Here is a 21,181-nt window from a genome sequence, read left to right as displayed (position 1 = left end):
TGCTTCCATATTATCCCCGTACTCGCCATTTCTTTTGGATTGACCATTCTGGGAATTGTGTTGGACGTAACAACAGTAACTAAGGGGGCATGGCCCTGGGGAATGGTTAATTGAAAACGGCTACGTTTTTTTTACATAAAGCTCAACTATTGCGCTCAAATAAAGGCCCATAAATGTTGCTCGGGCGCTACGTGCGCTCGCATAAAGTATCGGAATCCCGAAATAGTATCACATCAAACACAGAATGTGCATGCATTAGCAGGGCAGTTGTGGTGGCGTATACGGGGCCGGTTCTGGTGGGCTGGTCAGGATCAAAGTCTAGGGCCTATTTCTACATTTACATTTAGTCATTTGGCAGACGCTCTTATCCAGAGCGACTTACACTAAGTACAGGGACATTCCCCCCGAGGCAAGTAGGGTGAAGTGCCTTGCCCAAGGACACAACATCATGTGGCACTGCGGGGAATCGATCCGGCAACCTCCTGATTACTAGCCCGACTCCCTCACCGCTCAGCCATCTGACTCCCAGTCCGTCCCTGCCGCCCCGCAACATTAAGCCCCCAGCACCCCCTTGACAAAATATGTTCCCGCGACTATGCCCCGGCCCCAACCCCCCTTCGCTACTGGACAGAGGTTTTTCTGAGACTGAAGCTGTTTTGCACAGCTGAATCCATTTACTGACATCAATAAATAAATACATTCATTTATTTCAAAATGACGTTTTTGTAAAGACAACATTTATTTATTTAATGGGACTTTTATTTCCTAATGCCACATTTATTTATTTATTGAGACTTTTCCACACCACATTTATTTCCACACATATTTCCACACCACATTTACTTCCACACCACATTTATTTCTGTGCTGTATTTATTTCCGATCTCACATGCAAACGAGAGGGGCGTGGTTATCTTCAGACCAACGCAGCTGCACACAAGATCGAAAGGTAGATAGTAGGGACACGTCGTGTAATTCTCTAGCCGTTTTAAAGGCTATCTTTTCCTGGTTTTCTGCCACCATGCTGCGCACGCATCCCGAATGTTTACAAACAAATAAATGGTCCGGATCCGTCTCAGACCGGCGAGGAGGGCAATCCGCGGCTGGCATGACTACCCATTAGCCAATCAGAATGCTCGTATTGTCATTGCCATGTAATAATTCATATGAATTATTACACCATTAGACCACCATTTCATTTTCGCCAAGAGCGTTAACGGACAGCTGCCTTAGACAACAAAAGCATGGTCACGCCCATAGTTTGTCTAGAGGTTCAAAAGTTGTCAACCACAATCATTTTGTGACAGAAAGTCTAAAGCCAATTTACTTGAGATATCCCTCACTGCTATACAGTCTTTTTGCATGGTGCTTTTTTCGACTATGTGCTTAGGACTGTGCCAAAATATGTAATTCAAGATTGGTGAATGGAAACCAGTGTTTAGAAATGGTTTATGTCAAGTCTGTCCTGAAATGCTCTACCACAGTGCAGCTTTTAGATGGGACTGGTGTGTGTCGACATCTTATTAAATAGAAGACAGTCTAGCCCAAGATGCATGCAAAATGGACACACAGAGCTTCTCTGTTTCAGCCAGGTCATAAGGCCACTGTCTCTAGTGAGGAGGTGCAACGCTAGGGCAACGTTTGCCCTGGCAGGGGTAACTAGCTCCTCATATGTGTGTGATGCTCAGGGATATATTCAAGTTGGCAAGGGTTGGGTTAGGTGTGTCTGTGGGGGGGGGGGGGATTCACAGGCTCCAAACACTGACTGGGAAAATCGCACAATGCTGCTAGGCCATGATGCTATTGTTCTTACACTTACACTTTAACAGTTGTTGCCCTGTCCTTTTAAAGCTGGGTGTAAAGACTGTGCAAACAGGAAGCACCTCTGTGTCCATGCAAAGATTCTGACAAATAAACTGCCCTGAACTTGAGAAGTGCATTTGCATTCTTTTTAAGTACTGGTTCTGTTTAAAGACATCCTAAATGATAATTGGAAAGTTGTACAGTAGATACAATTAAGAAGCTCATTCAGACAATACCTATCTTAGGGGGATCTTGAGCTGACACATTTAAAAACTTGATTTCCCATTAATTTGCCTCTTCTGGGTCAGCGTTTTTATTTTTTACATACTAGTGAGAGCTTTGGCAGACACAAGGTGAGGGACAGACACTGTGAGAAGAAACTGAAGGCAGGAGGGGGGGGGATGTCATTTTAAACATTCTGCTATGATCACATTTGCGAGTTACTGAGAAATACAGGAAAAATGAAATAATAAATTGTACCCTTCCGAAAACCTATAAGCGTAATTCAAAAACAAACATCCTGTACATAAACTTGACATACAGCTGTCTTCAGTCAAGGTCATTTAAAAACAATAAAGTGGTAGCAGCTTTGAAAACATGGTGTGTGTGTGTGTGTGGTGAGAAGAAGTGGCAAAAAAAAGAATTTAAAAAGATGTAATTTACAGTGAGGATAGCGCAGCCGTGCGAGGAGGGTCATTCCAGTTCGGACAGGTAGCGACTGGGTGATGTTGACAGTAGAGGTGCAAACCAACCCCCTTGTCGCCACGGAGACGCTAGGGTCGATGGTAAGAAAAAGGAGTCTTCTCTCAAGCTGGCATGGGGCCTAGTCTAGCACAGGGGTGCCCTGCCAACTGCTCCTCCCCTGCCACCACCCAGCTCCCTGGCTGGCTGATGGGGCCAAACAAGCCCAAACGTTGGCCAAGAGGGCAGAGAGGGCAGTGCCAGCTGGGCTAGCACTTCACTGCCGAGCACCACTCTCCAAACAAACAGCTCAGTGGGCCACAAGCCACAGGCAGCACGGAACCTGTCATTACAGACTGAGCGTGGCTTGTTTCCTACATCTCCGGCCTCGCTCTGCCCTGCACTGCACTGCACTTGTCACATGTAAAATCTCCTGAGCGATGAGTCTTTCCATTCATAATGTAACGGAACATTATTCGACTTTATCACCTATGGACCTCAGAGGTTAACAAAGTGATCAGATGAATTAGAAATGAGGAGAAGAATATTGAGGAAAAACCTTGCGGACGAATGTGAAGTGCGTGTGAGAAAGGTTAGGGACTTGAACCAGTGGTTGTCCAAAGGTTTTCTTAGAGATGAATTACACAGTGGCAAATTATACAACATTCAAGCAACTTCCTCTGATCTCTTGCTAAAAATGGACTATAATCCGCTACGCTATGTTCTATGAAAACGTCCTCAGGATAATTCTGCTGCTTATTACATTTATGCATTTAGCAGATGCTTTTATCCAAAGCGACTTCCAAAAGAGAGTTTTACAAAAGAGTATAGGTCACTGATCATAACAACAAGCCCCAAACATTGCGGGTAGCCAAAACATGAAGCATACATTGTGAAAACTAAATAAGTCCCAAAGGGAAGAACCATAAGAGCATGTAGTTGAACAAGCTATATTTGAGGGAAAAGACCAAGACCAGGAAAAGGGCTTTCTTTTCAACAATGCTAAAAGGGTCAGTTAAGACAGATTATCATACAAAATGTCTGACTCTGCCCTCTGGTATCTGGTATTGCTGGAATGTAATAGCCAGGGGAGAAAAGGGGAAGCAAACAAAACAACCCGTGTAACCAGTTTGCCTGCAACAATGATCCCGATAGAAAGAATGAGCGTGAGCAATGTTATTCACGTAATTCAATATCCAACCCCTATCTACAGTATACCTTTTTTCTCAAGCAAAGATATGTTTCTCGGTAGTCATCCTCAAGTGATTTGAAGAGGTACAACAACAACAAAAAAATATTGGCACTGCAAAGCATTCTGTTTATAATTTTTTTCTTTTTTATAAACTTTTAGAAAAAGGGAAAAAAGGCTTATAGGCAGGGTAGGCAATGTCGTTGAGCAGCACTTTGCTGAAATACATGTACCATCCTGATAGCAACCAATAAATATAAAGGTTTGACAGTAAAATGGATTCAATCTGATATCTGTGGGCGTTGCAGGACTGTAATAAAACACGACCAATCATTAAAGTCGGACCGACATTGGACGGCATTCGGACTGAATGCAATCATTTGATGGGCTACTTGTCTGTCTGTCTATCTACCTACATCCCGGCAGTAGTCAGGCAGCATGTTCATCTGTTTTGGGGGAGGGGCTTTGAAGGGAGGGGGTGGGATATTTTGGTAAGAATCCTTTCAAACTTGATCTAAAATGGCTAGGTTTGAACTTGCCTATCCTGCCTTTAAGCTAAAACAAGAGATTTGTTTGAAGCATAACGGAAGAAAACATTAGTTGTGCATCTTTAGGCTCAAGTCTTACATTTAGAGATGTTGAGTAAATATAAAAATGTACACTCATGCTTTTCTTCATAAGATACTCATCAGATGGATACTTCAAAAAAATGTGGTTTGTCAACCAACCAGGCCTACTGTACATTTCTACCACAATATAAAATATTAATGTAGTCTGAGCCGAATCAACACTTTGTTACAGCCACCAAACTAAGGCTCAAACGGAAACACATAAAATAAGTGAGGCCAAACTCAGAGTAGCTGTTTGTATAAAATTTAACTTTTTCTGGAAGATTTATTGTGCAACAAAAGATCGGCACCCCCATCTTACTTTACAGACACCTCTAGTCTAGATAGGAAACCGATAATATGAGCCACCTTACCAACTCACCCTTATCAGAATATATCAGTTTATAAATTAGCATTCGACTGAAAAAGAATTAAGTACTCTGCCGAGGTCATGATCTGGAGACAGGCCTTTTCCAATAGACACCGGAGCCATGATTTCATAGCCATCCTGTCGGCTGTGGAAGGACACACCTACTCCAATCAAGGCCACCCAGGTGGAGAGAGAGATAAAAAGCAAGCAGTCCACATAACTTCATACTCTCCAACATGAATATTGGAAATAGTTTGTATTTAAGCATTTTACTTTGAGTAAACAACTTCTAATAATTTAAGAGATCTCATGAATCCATATAATTTGTGAAAGCTCAGTAATAATAATAATTTTAAAAAGCATTGTAAAGAGGTGTGTTACAGATACCTCACCCATTCCCCATCTTAAGAACATTCAAGACTTGACTCACTACACAACATCACTGCAACACCACCACTGCACAACACAATTGGGTGAGTGACACTGAACACTCTCTCTCAAGTCGGCTTTTAAATTAAGACAAAAAAATTATTGGAGCAATGAGAGATGGAGATGGAGTAAGGGGGAGGGAGCAAAGAAAAAAATTAAGACAAAGACTGAACATAAAAGCTTCTGCCTTTTTATGTGTGAAAGAGAGAGCAGCATTGAAAAGCAAAATGAGAGTGATGTGTTTAAATAAAAAAAACGGAGGACAAGTGGCAGCTGCGTGCCTTTATCTTGGAATCTGAATGAATCGAGTCACCGGCGGTAAACACACACACACAAACACTTGCCCTGACACATCCGCTTAGTGTATTCTCCTGCACACATGGAGCTTGATTAGGATGATAACGGATAACATCATTCACGTATTGTCCCATCACGTTTTTGATGACATTCAAAAACAAAATTGGCTCATGATGTGCATAGTTTAGTCCATTTCATTCAGCAAAAGTTTGCGTAAAAAGTCATTGCTACTGTATGAGACAAACGCTGCCATACATACATGGGATAGAATTAATGTTAAGAACTTAACAACTAATGCCATGAACACTTCAACAATTCTCATCTCCAAATTAACTTCATTATGTGATGAAAATGATGATGTGATAATTGAAGACTTTATGCGTTTTTGTTATAACAATAAGTAGAGGGACAGGAAAGGCAGGGGAGAGAAAGGGGGATGACATGCAGTAAATAGCCCAGGCTGGAATCATATCTGGGCCGCTGAGGCAAGGCCTTACAGTGCGTTCACACTGCAGCGACGCGAATCGCTTGCCTTCCCACAGTTCACCACGCTCGGGGGCGTTTCAAACAGATAAATGTAGAATGTAGTTCTCTAAAGTCACTGTTGTAGTTGTTATGGCCAAGTGTGCAGACTTGGGTTTACGTAGTTGCAACATCGATCAAAATACAGCTTGTATACAACATACAAAACTGTTTAATAGACATACACGTTGACATGTGTAAAAAACGTTTTACTATATTCCTCAGTCTCTGCTAATCTGTCGATACGATAGGGAGTTCCAGCCGGGCTAGCTAGCTAGTTACCACAGAGCAAAGTTACGTAATGTGACTAAACTGACAGGTACAAGCACCCACAACTTCGGCAAACCTTGCGCCATGCATTGTTTTTTTAAAATTAACATCTCTGTACAAATACAGTTATGTATCGTACAGGACTGGGTAAGCAGCCACACAAACGATTAGTTTCTCCTCCACCTTGAAACCTAAAAAGCTAGAAATGTTTGCCATGGTTGCTACGTTACGAGAAACAAGAAAACACTCCGATTGGCCATCGCTAGCGAAAATCGCTCCTCATTTGCATAAAGTTTAGAAAATCTGAACTCTGAAACAATGAAACAAATGAGGACCTGACTACAATCATAGCATTAGACCATAACTTTGTTATGATGTCCTAATATATTATACAATTGAGGGAGACTCTTAAGCTATAAATTCACTTCCCTAATTTAATTATTATTTGGGTATTTTGATAATTATTATATTATTACTATACTTATTTTTTTTTATATGAGGTTGTTATGATGAAGTGCTCTGTCCTAAATCCAAGTGACATAGTGTGTCAATGGGGTAGTCTGTCTGTCGGTCCTCCTATCAGTCCATAAAAAAAAGTATTTGTATTTATTATGAGACCTCTCAAGGTTGGAAGCTTTTATGCAATAGAGGGGGGTAAAGGACCACAACCCTTGAGAACTGGCATGACAACTAAGCCCACAAAAGCTTCAGCTTGATGGGAGTGATGTTACAACCTCTTCAGTTTCTTGAAAAAAATATATATATCTTTGGTCCGTTGTGATAAAGGGAATCTTTTATCCCATCTAAAACATCAGTATCAACATTTCCAAAACGGATGGGCTCACATTGTTTGCTGCACAAACTCCCTCACCCCCTCCACACACTCCAAACTGGGTGTCTGTTAGGGTGTGTTAAAAGAACACAAAATAAAGAGACAGACAGAAAAGGGGAATGTGATTGACAGGATAGAAAAGAAGAGTATAAGAAAAGAAAAATCAAATTTCAACATTCGTAAATATTTCAAGCTTCTATAACCAACCAAGGAGAGATCAGAGAGACAACAACAGCAGCAGAGCCCAAGTTTTATCACTGCTTCAGATGCAAACCAAACATCAAAAGTGATTTTGTACTGTGTATATATTTTTTTGTTTTGTCTGAACAAAACTACACAAGTCCTCCTCAATGGAGGAAAGTAATTAACCTTAGTGTGTACTCCAATGTACTTCAACGTACAAAGATGGGCCATTCATCTATTCACTTTATCTTAAAATCCATGCCATTTGAACAAATGCATCACAAAGTAAATGGTGACTCAAAATATCTGTGCCATCGGACTCTTAATAGCGTATCTCCCAGGCTTCCACCATAGAAGTGAATCGAACTGCATGGGGCACACAATCTGAAGAAATGTATGCACATGGCATCTGAAAGTTACACATGGATTTACATTGTTTACTTTGAGATGAGACTGACCATGTGAAGGAAAGGCAGAGCCTTACCATCCTGGCAGCCAATCTTAAAGTACCCCCGCTGCAACTTGGCATGGCACTGCCATGCGTCTATGCCTGGCATGGCCTTACGTGGCATGCAGCCCTACAAGCAACAAGTGGGCATGGGTCCCCTCGGCGATGGAATATGGGGAGAGACTGTCAATTTATCTTCTTCCACACACACATGCCGACGTCCACCAATGCGGTGGCATTCTGTATTCTTCCAGGCAGCTGTTGTGAGCGGCCCAGACGTATGCACAATGGCATGCTGGGAGGGAAGACAGTCAGGGTAGAGGCAGTGTGATCGGTTCTAATTGCTTCAAAATGTCCAGAAGAACGCCCCCTATTATCTATTTAAAACGCCTGATAATGGTGGTGGTGTGTGTGTGTGTGTGTGTGTGTGTGGGGGGGGGGGGGGTCAATGCGACCCAGGCAGAGCGAGGGAGCTTCTCCGTGCCGTCTTCGCCTCATTATTTCCATCTTGACGGACGCCTGCGCTCAACCCCTGGATGAATGGCCCGTGCTGAATAAGTTATCACGGGGCACACAAAGGGAGAGTGGGCTCTACAAACAGCACGGCGGCTCGGGAAGAAAAAACAAATATATAAATCCCATCCTGTTTTCCCAGACAAAAAGAGACCCACTACAGACTGTGAACTCACCTGTAATTTCAGCAAACATAGTAGGAGGAAAGTAAGGAGGGATGAAGGAAACAAAGGAATGAAGAAAAGGAATGAGAGGCATCTGTGTGCATACTGATATCCGCAGAACATTATTCTGTTTAGTTTTTTTCTGCCCCTCTGTTGGCAAAGCTTCTCTTTAATTTTGTGGGGTGAACAGGGACTTGCTTTGGACAGCATGTAAGATGTTTCAATGTGGGTTTTTTGTTGTTCCTAAGACAAGTCTCTGACTGAGATCACTGCATCAGTTTGTTACCCTGTTTTATATTTCTTTATCGCCTTGTTGTTTTGTGGTTGTTGGTGGTTTGTCCACCTCGACATGTTCTCTCACTGAGAGAAGACTCGGGCCTTTCACGTTGGCTACACTTAGTGAGCAGAGTAGGGTTGGATTCAACTGCCACTAATCACTGCAAATACTGGTGCCACCACCAATCCTCCTTCTCTCATTCCTTCACTCCATCACTCAAAAGTAGTGGGGGAACTTTTTGGACGGGCACGTCTTTTTTCCTCTGACTGGGAATCAGAGGGCGCAGCAGCCCGACAGGCAGATCAAACAGGGCGGGTACCCTTGGAGTGACACCTGGAGCCACTTCAAGGGGGGAGAGCGCCACAGATCTCCAGTCAACTTGTCTGAACGATGGCCTGTCAGATAGGGGGAGGGGGGGGGGGGGGGGGGGGGGGGCTCAAGCAGGAAGTGGTAGTGGAAGTAGAAGAAACAAGAAGGGGAAAACACACCACCACCCCAATGTCATACGAGGTTGACCCACTGGGCTTCGTAAATGTAAGAGAGCAAAGTCTCTCCTGCAAAAACTGGGTGGATAGTGTGGTGGGTTACAAATACCCCCTTTCCACCAAAGTGAACCGGGAGCTAGTTCGGAGCTGGTGCTAGAGCCAGTTTGGAAATGGTTCAAGAACGGAGCTTACTAAGAACCGGTTTGCTTTTCCACGGGCGAGAGCCACCACAGATCCACGTCATTACGTCACTGTATACGTCTCATATTTCCCAGCAACGCTAGTGCGGTAGCGCCAAACACAAACACAACATCAACAATGGCGGACGTTTCGGTGGAATCGTAGTAAGTCGGAGCAAATTTACAAATGAGCAGTTTCATCAATAAAATAAGCACATTTTCAGCAACTACACTGCCCACTTCTCGATACATTTTCATTCAGATTTACAAGTACCGTTTATCTGAAATATGAATTGTAAAAACTTTGCAATGGCGGCCAAAGCGTTTTGTTGGTCACGGTAACCCCGCCCCAAGTGGTTCTTTGTTGGTTCGTAAACTAGACCAGCTCCGAAGTGGTGCTCGTTGCGAACCACGTACGAACCACGTACAAACCACTTTTCCGGTTCCCAGTCTGTCGAAAGAGGAAGAACTGGTTCGCGATTAGGCACCGGCTCCGAACCGGCGCCCAAAATGCGTTGGTGGAAAAGGGGTAAAAGTAAATAAAAGCTGAGGTTTAGGATTTCCTACTGAGCTGTAAGTGGCATTTTTGATTAGACACTGTGTCACGCAACATGTACTCATGACTCCATACACACAATTAGGTGGGCCGATAACGAACAGTCATTCCGTAAAACCATCTTTGCATGTCTTAGGTATGGTCCAGAAAATTCAGTTGAGGAAATGTCAGTTTTATTCCTCAATAGGTGAATGAATCCCTTGTATGAAAAAACGTTATGGATTTGCCCTATGATTTGTCTACCTCTCTCTTCTCTACAACCAGACTTGTTTGTGTCTTCTTTCTTTAAAAGCGTCAGATCAGCAATCTATAATGGGTGAGGTGGAGGGAAAAAAAAGTAAGAGGAACATTGCATAGGGGAGGAGAGAGTGAGAGGGAAGAAAAACAGAGTTTGAGGGAGTGAGTAAGAGACAGAGTGAATGAGTGAGTCAGTGAGAGAGAGAGAGACACACACAATGAGTGGATGAGAGAGAGAGAGAGAGAGAGAGTAACAGGCAGAGAGAGAGAGGGGGAAAGGGGTGTTACTGGTGCTTGTTTGGCTCTGGAGCAACTGCTAATGAGGCTAAGGCGCACCCTGTCATTGTCCCAGCAGTAGCCAAAGCACACATTCACACACAGACACATGCACAAATACACACACACATGCACAAACAATCCTGCAATTTCCTCACACAGCCTGAAAATAAAATAACACGTGGCGAAAGATCTGTCTTACGGAAAAAAGTTAACTAAAATTCTTGATTAAGTACAATATTAGAGAAGACAATTTTACCCAAACTATTCTAAACAGGACTACTGTGAATCTCATATTGGACTAACCCTATCAAACAAATACATGTGTACCCGATTTAACCTGTATACATTTATACAGTGGGAAAAATGGGTTTCAACAAACTGTCAAGCATCCATATGTTATTGTGGCTGAAATAACATTGACTTATATCTGGGTTTGGTAATACAAAATTTACAGTAGTCGTCAATGGTCAGACATTTCTAGATCTCTTAGATCTACCTATTTGTTTTAGCCAGCCACGAAACCCATCTCTTCTGTAAGTGGTTTCTCAATCTGCTCCACAATCCACAGATGCCAGCTCTGTCACCTATAACTGTCCACTAGGCTCTTGGCACTGAGCTTTAACAATTCCATCCCTATAGTACCAATGCATCCCCTATAGTACAGTGCATTGATGTACATGCACAGACACGCATGAAGGCATGCACGCACACACTAACACAAAAACTAGACGCCTCCATTAGGAACTGGCGAGAGGGAAAGAAAGAGAGAGAGAGCACCCAGATACAATTCATGTTTTAGCTGAACATTTGCCAGAGAAAGCCACAGAACTGAACGTGGAGAGTTCACAGATAGGGCTGACCCAGAGGGGGATGCACTAGCAAATAAAGAGGGGGATATCATGCCAGGCTGAATAAATTGAGAGACAAATGAACAAGTACAAATGTAGAACATATAATTTTCAGCCTTAACATCGATAACAGATCAGTGAGGTTGATCCACGGGGAGGGAACCCACTCATGGGACAGGGAACATGAAGCTGTGGCTAGCACTTATTATTATTCTTTTTTTGTTGCAAAACACCGTTAAAGGCATAGGGTGGCTTTAGATGGAAACTTTTCACACAACCTTAGTTGAAACCAAGTTGCAGTTGAATTGTATTGTGTAAAGCCTTCTGCAGCACACTTGTGGAACTAGTTTACAGCCACCAAATGCAAAAGTTAGTGAAGATATTCAAATAGATTTCATCCGGTGAGAAATTTATACAAAATAAGATACAAAGAAGCAAATGTACCTTCGATGACACTTTCCACTTGATAACATCTAGCGAGAAAACGATAGCATTCAACAAAAGGAAAAATCATCAGTCTAGTTTGCAAATATTTGTGAAATAAACATTGCACGAGACTGATTATTTTTTGCTTCTGGTAGCGGTCAAACAAGTTGCGTGAAAGTTTCACTGTGTACACTGGCCACTACTCAACATTTCTGAGTCCTATGAATGTGTCAAAGTTTGATTAACAGTTTTGCAGTATAGCTGGGTGGCAAGCACTTGCATGATTCTACTTTGACATGAAAGAACATGATAGGATATTTTCTGACATCCAATCATTTGGTGTCAAAGAACCTATTAGTGTCAAACTATACAGCACGTTAGAAGTTGTACAATATGCTGATTTGATGTAGATTATACAGATACGGTAACATTATAAGCCTATAATTTAGGTTCTGAGTATGTGTCATTATCGTTTGAGGCCACAGGGGCTGTTCCACAACTACCAAAGGTGTAAGGCAATGAAAATGATAAAGACACATCAGTGTTAGAGCTTTGTCTACCACCTGAAAGCTAAGGTAGGGGAACGGGAAATACATTCTATGACTACTTCAAAAGGGGTAACTCTTCTTTCCAAGCATCATTCTGGGATACAGGTGACACAGGTGAGTAAAAACTCAATATACAGGCGGGCCATCACACAACCCAAAATATAAAATGGTGTGGGTGTGTGTGAGAGAGAAAAAAAAGATACAGTGTAGGAGTGTGTATGTCCATGTGTAATGTGTGTCTGTATAAATGTGTGTGGGAGTGCACAAGTGGGAGAAAGCACCCCTTGAAAGCTCCACCCAAACCTCCCCCTCCCCTGGTACCAGCTTTTCCTCCACTTCTTGAGAAAAAGGCATACCAGATAAATACAACAAAAAAAGACTGACTGGGTGTAAAAAAAGAGAGAAGAACTCAAATTTGTTCTGTCTTTCAGCTTCAATTAAAAATAATATCAAATCTTTTTGTTCAACTTCACAACAAGACTTCAAGAGGGCCCCTAAGACTCGCATCCATTTGCATCCCACCACAGCCCACTGGTGTCTTCTGAATTCCATTAATTATATGACCTACATATCATATAGTTAATATTTCAAACTGTGTGTGTGAGAGAGAGACTCAGTCAATACTAGAAAAAGGGCTAAATTAGGAGATCTTGAGGACATCAGAGCCACTGTATTCTAGACGCTTTTACTAAAGCTTCAGACTTTGATCTACTCCCGTCTCACATTGTTTGCAAATTCCAGTTTATTGGGATTGGCAAACAAGTGAAGACAGCCACACATTTTCTTCCTTTCAACAGCCCTATCACAACCCGTTTTCCACTAAATCAAAAGGGAAATAGGCCAGGCCACTACTGCCTTGGCTTTAATTGAGAGAATGTTACAAACAAGACAATAGGGACAAATTGCCACAGTGAGGGTTATGTTATATCTACAATGAATGAAATGTAGATATGAACTTCTTCTACAAGAAGATCTACAAATCTTGGGTTTCGTTAAAACAGAACAGTAGCTGTGGTGTAAGACAAACGTTGTCAGTATTAGTCTGTGTCCTCTTGAGGTCCTAGTGCAAGCTTTGCTAGCCCTATTAAGGTTATTTCTGTGAAAGTAAAGGGAAGTCAACTAACAGTGGCGGCTAGTAAACCTTCAGTCCTGAGCCTGGGTCGGATCTCTTAATCAGTGTTGAGAGTCAGTGCAGTTCCCTCCTCTGGAGGTCGAGGCCCAGTCCTGCCACCTCAGCCAGCCATGCTGCTGCCAGCCCCCCCATCATCAATATGGAGTCCTTTTGCGGCCGGGCTTGCTTACGCTTTCTGTCTGATATCTCGGCCCCATTCCCATTTCAAAGGGAGGTCCACACGGGGGTTTGACTTTTTGATCTGCCTGGCAACTGACTCGACCACCTGCATATGCAGGATCAGCCGCCAGCGAGAACAGACCCCCCCCCACCCCCTCTTCTTCCAAGAACCCCACCTCCTTCCGAACCCCCAGTGGTCAGAACTGGGTCTGGAGCAGCATCCCAAGCTGTCCTGACCGGGAGCCTGCAGAAGCTTGACATGAATGGGGTGTAGCAGCAGCAAGAAAGCTTGCTCTGCCAACGCTGGTTCCATTTCACTGGTGCAAGAAAAGTTGTGGGGGTCATTTTTTGTCCGGCGTGAGGGTCATAGAGTAAAGGTGCTGTGGCCACAGACGTGACGAAGGACATCGCAGGATTCCTGGAGCTCCTCATTCGGACATGGCTTAGACACCCCACACTACCTTCACTGTAGAACTGTGTAAAACATCCCCCCCCCTTTCACAGCCACACAAAATACTACACACAGGCAGACACACACACTGCTTTCGCCCTGACTAAGGAACAAAGAGCTGCCACATCTGATGTGTTAAAAGAGATCCTTCTATTTCCCCCCCTCCAAGGTCTAGCTTTTCATTACACTAGAGAGACTTGCTGTACAATAAATTCAGCGCTTTCACTTACATGATATGCAAGGCATATTTGTCCACTATTTAAAATGGTAGGTTTTAACCAGGAGTCAGAGTATAAATGATTGATTTGAGCTGACGAGATCCTTCACTGAGGTGTCATTGTTGCTGCATACCTCTTGTACAACTATTCTTTATTCCCTTGAAGGTTTTCGTTACAAAAGAATCACTGCTGCACACTGCTGAAATCACGGTGAAAAAGCAAGCATTTTAATTGTGCATCATCAAATTTCATAATGCTTCACTCCTGATAAGTATCATTGATATTATTACTTTTTAATAACATTATGATTTCCTTTAACAGGCGTTCCCATTAAAAGTTAATGAGATCACCATGACCATGACAATATAATTAAAACCCTCAGGATTTCAGATGATTTGTATGAATAATTGACTCTGAGCTGAAGCGCATCAGATGACATTCGCTGAGTAATTGAGAAGTAGTGGCATTGTGCGGGGCGTGTCATACAGAGGGGTGGTGTGTGGGACACAGGTAATTCAACTTTCAACGCACTGTCTATGTAGGTGTCTATTTAAGCCACTCCCATTCAAACTAAACTCTGTGGTCGACACTGCCCTACCTATCCAACGACCACTCGAGATATTAGTCTAGAGGATTTTCAGAACGCGCTTGTTTTCCAAACACTTTGTGTTAATTTGTTCCCTTGAACCAAAGAAGGTGGAGTAATAAAGTGTAAATACTCAGCTGGAGTGATATCCAGAATAGATTTGACCCATGACAGATATTAGATGGGAGTTCCAAGTTGGAGACATTCCAAGAAATGTTTCTAATACTTGGATGTATTTCACGCTTTGTATTTTTTATTTACTTGGTAGTATCACCATATCACCCTAACCATATTGGGCAGACACATGTTGTTTACCTAGTGTGTAAGTAGCTAGTTTTCAACTATACCTGAACTATACCTCTTTTTTACATGACGAAGATACAAAATACGGAATTATACACAGTTTCAATACATACAACAGCCAGCCATCTTATTTGTGACTAATATACTCTATATTTAACTTTTAGTACAGCGAGATAAATAAAACCAATGGATAAAATTAGTTTAAAAAATCTGCCGAAGTTGCGGTATCCAGTACAAGGTGTTAAACTTTCAGTTTAATTTGCACATGACACTAAAAACATGTTACAATACTGGGACACTTTAAAATGCTAAAGACACAAAACGGTGACAAGTGTAAAGTAAAAGCCAAAGGAGACAACACCATAAAATAACAACAATTGCTATGACATCTAATACAAATGTGCAATAAATCTGTGAAACCCATGGAAGCAAATAATATAGTAAATAATTGTCTGAAAATAGGCCTGATCTGAGATATAAGAACACATGTTTTTGTGTCTCTTTCCTTTTCCCTGGCTAGACATGACTGATAAGATGAAAAACCAACATGCATCTTCAAACCTTTAACAAGAGAAGGGTATGTTTTTGGTGGGTATTTCTATAATATGAGGAACAAGGGTGCTTTTTCAGGCAGAGAGGTGGTTGAGAAGAAACTACGAGTCAAGCCGCTTCGGAAAGCCCTCATAAATCCTCATTTGAGCCTGCTAACCAGTGGAGACGATGTACAAGAAGGAGGGTGGAGAGGGTAGATGGGGGGGGGACGTGGGCTTGACAGGCGCAGAGCTCTTAAAATGCTACATTTGATTAAGTCTTCCCATTAGGTGACAGCTGAACTTTAACATTAATATGATAATATTGAAATAAGTGTGTGTTATTTACTTTGGAGCCCATGGAGGAGAGGGGGGTGGGGGGAGTGGAGACAGGATGAGGGATGATGAATGATGTCTGGACAGCTCTTGGGTGACACCGGGCGAGCTGAGCCCCCCCCCCCCCCCCCCCCCCGTCTCTAATCAGACTTGACAAAATGGAGACATATGCAGAAATATTGGTTACAGTCGGCGTCACAGGCTGCCCTGGGCCTCCTCCATTGCAGCGTGAGGGGCCCTGCACGCCTGCCCCAAATTGTCTATGGGCACTGAAGCATCTATTTCAATTGGCACTTCCTTCCTGGCCCTGGGATTTTACATTAGGCCAGTGTCATTTACATATTACTCTTAATCAAAAACCACACGAGGCAATGGTGGAAAAAAAAGAAAAGGAAAGAGTGATACAAAACCGTGCCGTCATGGTTCAGGGGCATAGCCACAGAGGCATTTTATAAAATGGAGATGTGACAAGACATTAGTCTGTGTGTGGGTGTGTTTTGCATGTGTGTGTTTAAGAAGAAAGCAGGGTAGAGAGAGAGGGAGGGGGATGTTTGTCTGCTTTGAAAGGAAGGAAGTGTGTGTGTATTAGGGGAAGAAAGTAGGGGAAGTTGTTCCTATGCTTTGAGTGAATATCAATATTGTCTATGAGCAAGTGAATGTGCAAAGATGACAAAGGACGGAACAAAGAAAGAAAAGTTGGTCAGGCTGAGCTGGTGGTAGGTTATACAGCAGAGGAGGAAGAAGAAAAGCATATCAAACAACACAAACAGTGCTGTTCCTGACAGTTCAAATAACAACCCTTCTCACAAATGACAAAGAATGATGCTAAATTCAGACAACAACGCAAATTTCCCAAACTAAAATCTAAATGACAGGTGAGTACAGATGATCACCCAGTCTCTAGCAGGGCCCTAACCACAGCCGGGCAATTGAGGGAGAATGTGAACAATGAGATATTATCACAGGTAAAACAACATCAATTTGACAATGAAAGATGTAATGTACAGACAATGAGGTCCTACATGCAACCACAGCACCAGTCTTGCATTAGGAGGTGGTAGAACGGAATGATCACAGGTGAAGAAACATCTTTAGAGGTGCAGTAGAAGCATGATCCCTACCTGGCCTCTTACCTTCTCAGCATGCCTGTCAGGATACGGGAACTTTTGCCTAGGTTGGCGTCTGTCTCCCTCAGCTGATGGAGGAGAAATAGAAAGGAAAGCCAAGGTGACTACAGCTTACAAGGATGAGATACATGAGAGAACAACAGGCTGAGCACATAACTCTCACCAGTGAAAACTCAGATTACTTACTCACTAACTCTGTTTTAAAGCATCATACATACACATTTCTATTTTACGTCAGCCCCTAAAAATGTAATGTATAAAATGAGAAAACTGGCGGTAGTCCAGCCATTATGAGGGCAGGCATTGAAAGAATTGTTATCAATATTCCTCTAAATCCATTGGTGTTGCCTGTTGCTTGTCAGACTTGAAGGTTGACATGACTCGGCTACAGTACTCATCATTTACTTCACAAGTCATTTACTTTTTAGATGCATGAGTAGCCTAGCCTATGCATGTAATTATTGAGCTCAATAGCTGCTACGAAAAACATGAATTATACTATAGTAATACTGTATGCCATGGACGACACACGATATTTATGGCGTTCTTGCCTGTTTTTCACATCTGTAAAACCATCTGCATATTTTCTTTGTCTTCCATCACACATTCCCTCTTTTGCTCTGCATTTTTATGATTGTTTTTACTCTCACAAATATACTTTATTAACTTCTAAAGATACTTTATATACTTTTAATAATATGTGTAGAATAGGTGCATGAATGTGTGTGTGTGTGTATGCACACACAAAAAATAATGACAGTGCAGTAAAAGAACAGCCACTAAATTCTAGCTGTAGTCATATTTCTGATGAGGGGCCTTTTCCCAGTATGGGGCGTCTGTCTATCTGACTGTCTGTCTGTTTCCAATCCTTTTCTTTCTTTTTCCATGGATCTTTATTTATGTTCCTTCCTCCCCCATCTCTCTATTTTAATAAACTGCACTGTTTAGAGAGATGGCCAGAGTGTGATCTAGCTTAACATTTCCCATATTTTCCCTTCCTCTTTCTTTCCCCTCCTTATTTCACTTCATTTCCCCCTCTCCCTCTCTGTTTCTAACCATCTATCCATGTTCCAATCTATACCAATGTCTCTCTTTCCCCTCTCTCCCACCTCCCTCTTTTTCCAGCTCTCTCTCTTTCTCTCTTTCTCTATGTCTCTCTCTCAGTCTGGCAGGCTGTGTTGGGGAGATGCTGGATGCCAGATTCAGGGACAGATGTGGTTTGGATGTGGATTGGGCACAAGCTCTGACACTAGCCCCACAGCTGCCTGACGTCTCTCTCTAGCCTGGATCTTCCCCGGACCAAAATCCTACATTCAGAGATATTTATTTTCATACAGTACTTTCTTTCTCTCTATCACTACCTCCTTCATTCACTCATTGCCACTGTTTAACATTTTGAGAAAATGACAAATGAATGCGTAGATGTGTGGTTTTCAAAATGTTTTAGTTCTGATAGTGCCACTGGACCACAGTTTAATACTGTGCCGTCCCACATCCAATGATGTGTCTTAACATTGGCCCTCATACTCCTCCTTTCTCAGTTTTAATAAATAAATAAATACAAAATGTGCAAAGGCATTCACCGATCTTTCCATCATGTGTCTTCCCATCTTGTTATCCTGCTCTTTGACCTCCTTCCTCTTTTTGCCCCACAAACTGTCTTGGAAGGGAGAGGCTGTGTGGGAGAGGGGGGGGGGCTTTGCTGGCTCATGGGAAGAGGAGCGAGGGATGACTATTCTCTGCAGACGGCAGACCTTTTTGAAAGGGGCTGTTTGATTTTCTTTGAAATCGGCTGTGAGGCGCACTGCCATGTTGTGATCTTTAAGCATCCTCCGTCGAGGAGGCCATACGAACCGGGGCCCCCTGACTGTGCCCTATCTCCAGCGCTCTCTCTTTCTCGCTCTCTCTCTCTTCCTGCCTGTCTGACTGTCTGGCTGACATGCTGGCAGGCAAGCAAGGTTGGTGAAGAGGACACAAAGTAGGCAAGGGAGGTGATGGAGAAAGAAAGGTGTGGGGTGGAAGGTAAAGACTGATTTTGAGGACAGCGTTAAGATACAGCCATGGAGATAAAGAGAGGGAAAGGGATTGCTGTGTTTGTTTCTGTCTGTCCATGTAGTGTTCAAATATAAACTGATTAATAAACTTAAATATGTATTCAATCAGAGAGTATTGATATGTGCTGATGTCCGTGTGTCTTTGAACATGTGTGATCATGTAAACTGTGTGTACTAAAGTGTGTACTAAAGTGTGTACTAAAGTATTCATGTGTATCCTGCTTGACCAATCTGACATCAGCCATCACATCACTGCCTGGGACAGATAAAGCTTTCATGCTGAATGTCCCTACTTGGCTACAAAGGGTTTGTTATGTGCCAGCCATTAATCTGCCTGTCCCTTTGGAACTGCCATGTAAACACTTGTTAGATCATGAGGGTTCATGTCCGGTGTGGATGTGTTGGCGTGTGTATGGGTCTTACCCTCTCTCTGGCTCTCTGAATCTTTTCACGGTCAGTATTTAAGTTAGCCAGGATCTCTTGGCCCACTTGCTCTGTAACAGAAAGGCAACACAATATAAGTTTGCACCTTGTGACCTTGATCTTAGAATCACTTTTGGGAAATTGCTATAATAATGGGATATTAGTCAAGTGATTTTTTTGGTATGCAAAATTCACCTAACTAGATTCATTTTTTATCTATGCATTTTTCTGTTTATTGTCATTCAGAAGTGTATTTCTTACGTATCTTTTTTTCTGTTTATACATTTGTGCCAATTCATTAACAATGAACCTTTTCAGGGTTTCTATAAACCCAAATTTATCTGAATCCATAGTTTGAGTAGTGCTTAATCAAGAAGCCCTTGCGTAAATGTACAAGATGTTGTAGGACTCACCAATTGACAAGGTGACAGATGCTTTTCCTTGCCCCATGCACCACTACAATATAGCAGCATGGATTGAAGGCTGTATTGAGCTGAGGCACTATTCATAAGACTTTTTATAAATGCTGTGCATCAGTTGTTGGTGTAAACACATTAACGCACATGTTCAAAACATCTTCAACAAGACAAGTGACAAGCTTGTCATTGGTCACTGTCATTCCCCCAGTCCCTTGGGTTGGTTAAAAAAAAAAAAAAAAAAAACACCAATACCAAATAAACAACAAATATCGCACCATTGCCATTAACGTAAGATGAGACTGCATAAGTGTTAAAAAATAATGTGAGGGGAGGAAAGGAAAAAATAGATAAAAAAAAGGATCTTTGCGCGGATCAAAGACAGGCTTTCAAAAGCACCAAACAAACGGGAGTAAACAACGCACTGCTGACTGTATTACACTACACAGGTGCCGAACACCAAAGGGCCCACGTGCTGTGCGCCTGTTTGGGGGAACGCCTCAAAAATGGGCTACATCTGGCAGCTAAACAAGATACAGAGAGACATAGACAGAAACAGAGAGAGAGAAAGAAAAAGAGAGAGAGTGAGACAGAAGGAGAGAGCTCCATTGAATGAGTGACGCTTCCCTCCCTCTTCCTCTTCCCTTCAGTTGTTCCATCGCTCATGCACACTCCAAATATGTCTCTTCCTGCCTTCATTAATATCTAATCAGGGACGAGACAGAGTGAAGAATACCCAGATTAAAGAGTGTAGTGAGACAGTCACATGTGACAAATAGGCCAGATTAAAAGACTGAGAGCAGGTATTAATAACCATAATAATACATGCCCCTTCCCGGTCCCCATCAAAAAAGAACAAGGGATAAACAGGAACGGAGGTGTAGCGGAAAGTAAACCTTCCGTTAAAAGACGACAGAGTGCACCTATTCATCTTTGTCCAAGATGCGCTCCTTTTTTTACAAATTTGATGACAAAAACTGTACAAGCAAAGTCACTACGGCTTGTGCCATAAAAGGAAACCAGAGAGCATGCTTCCTGAAGAAGTATAGGCTGTGAGAGAAGATTTATGATGCCAAAGTGGGGAAGAATAGGTACCCCAGTACGACCCTTAGTGTAAGGACCTCGAGAACGCAGGATCATTAAGCCCACACTTGTGATACAGAAACACATTAACACACAAAATGCAGGAAGAGAAAACCAGTATTGGCGGACAGTCACCTTTCAGTAGCTAACAATGGGGCCTAGTCGGGTCGCTTACATAAGAATTTGAGTTTTATCCATTTATCCCAGTTAAAGCTTCAC

At 42.5% G+C, this 21,181-nt stretch overlaps 1 protein-coding gene across 4 annotated transcripts in view; it reads right to left on the bottom strand.

The window, feature by feature from the left end:
- The window catches only part of vti1a (vesicle transport through interaction with t-SNAREs 1A), a 146,815-nt gene that overhangs the window by 41,171 nt on the left and 84,463 nt on the right, over window positions 1-21,181 (bottom strand). For 2 of the 4 annotated variants that reach the window (XM_047032869.1, XM_047032870.1), the window contains 2 exons: window positions 19,464-19,534; window positions 16,993-17,054 (listed from right to left, as the gene is read on the bottom strand). In XM_047032869.1, coding sequence (XP_046888825.1) covers window positions 16,993-17,054; window positions 19,464-19,534 — 133 coding nt within the window. Of the gene's footprint in view, window positions 1-16,980; window positions 17,055-19,463; window positions 19,535-21,181 lie in introns of all 4 variants that reach the window. The other 2 variants (XM_047032872.1, XM_047032871.1) reach the window with 1 other exon arrangement.

This window comes from Hypomesus transpacificus, chromosome 13 (assembly GCF_021917145.1).
Source record: "Hypomesus transpacificus isolate Combined female chromosome 13, fHypTra1, whole genome shotgun sequence".
Taxonomy (NCBI): Eukaryota; Metazoa; Chordata; class Actinopteri; order Osmeriformes; family Osmeridae; genus Hypomesus; species Hypomesus transpacificus.
Note: the sequence above shows the minus strand (reverse complement) of the source record. Positions and strands in the feature narration are given on the sequence as shown.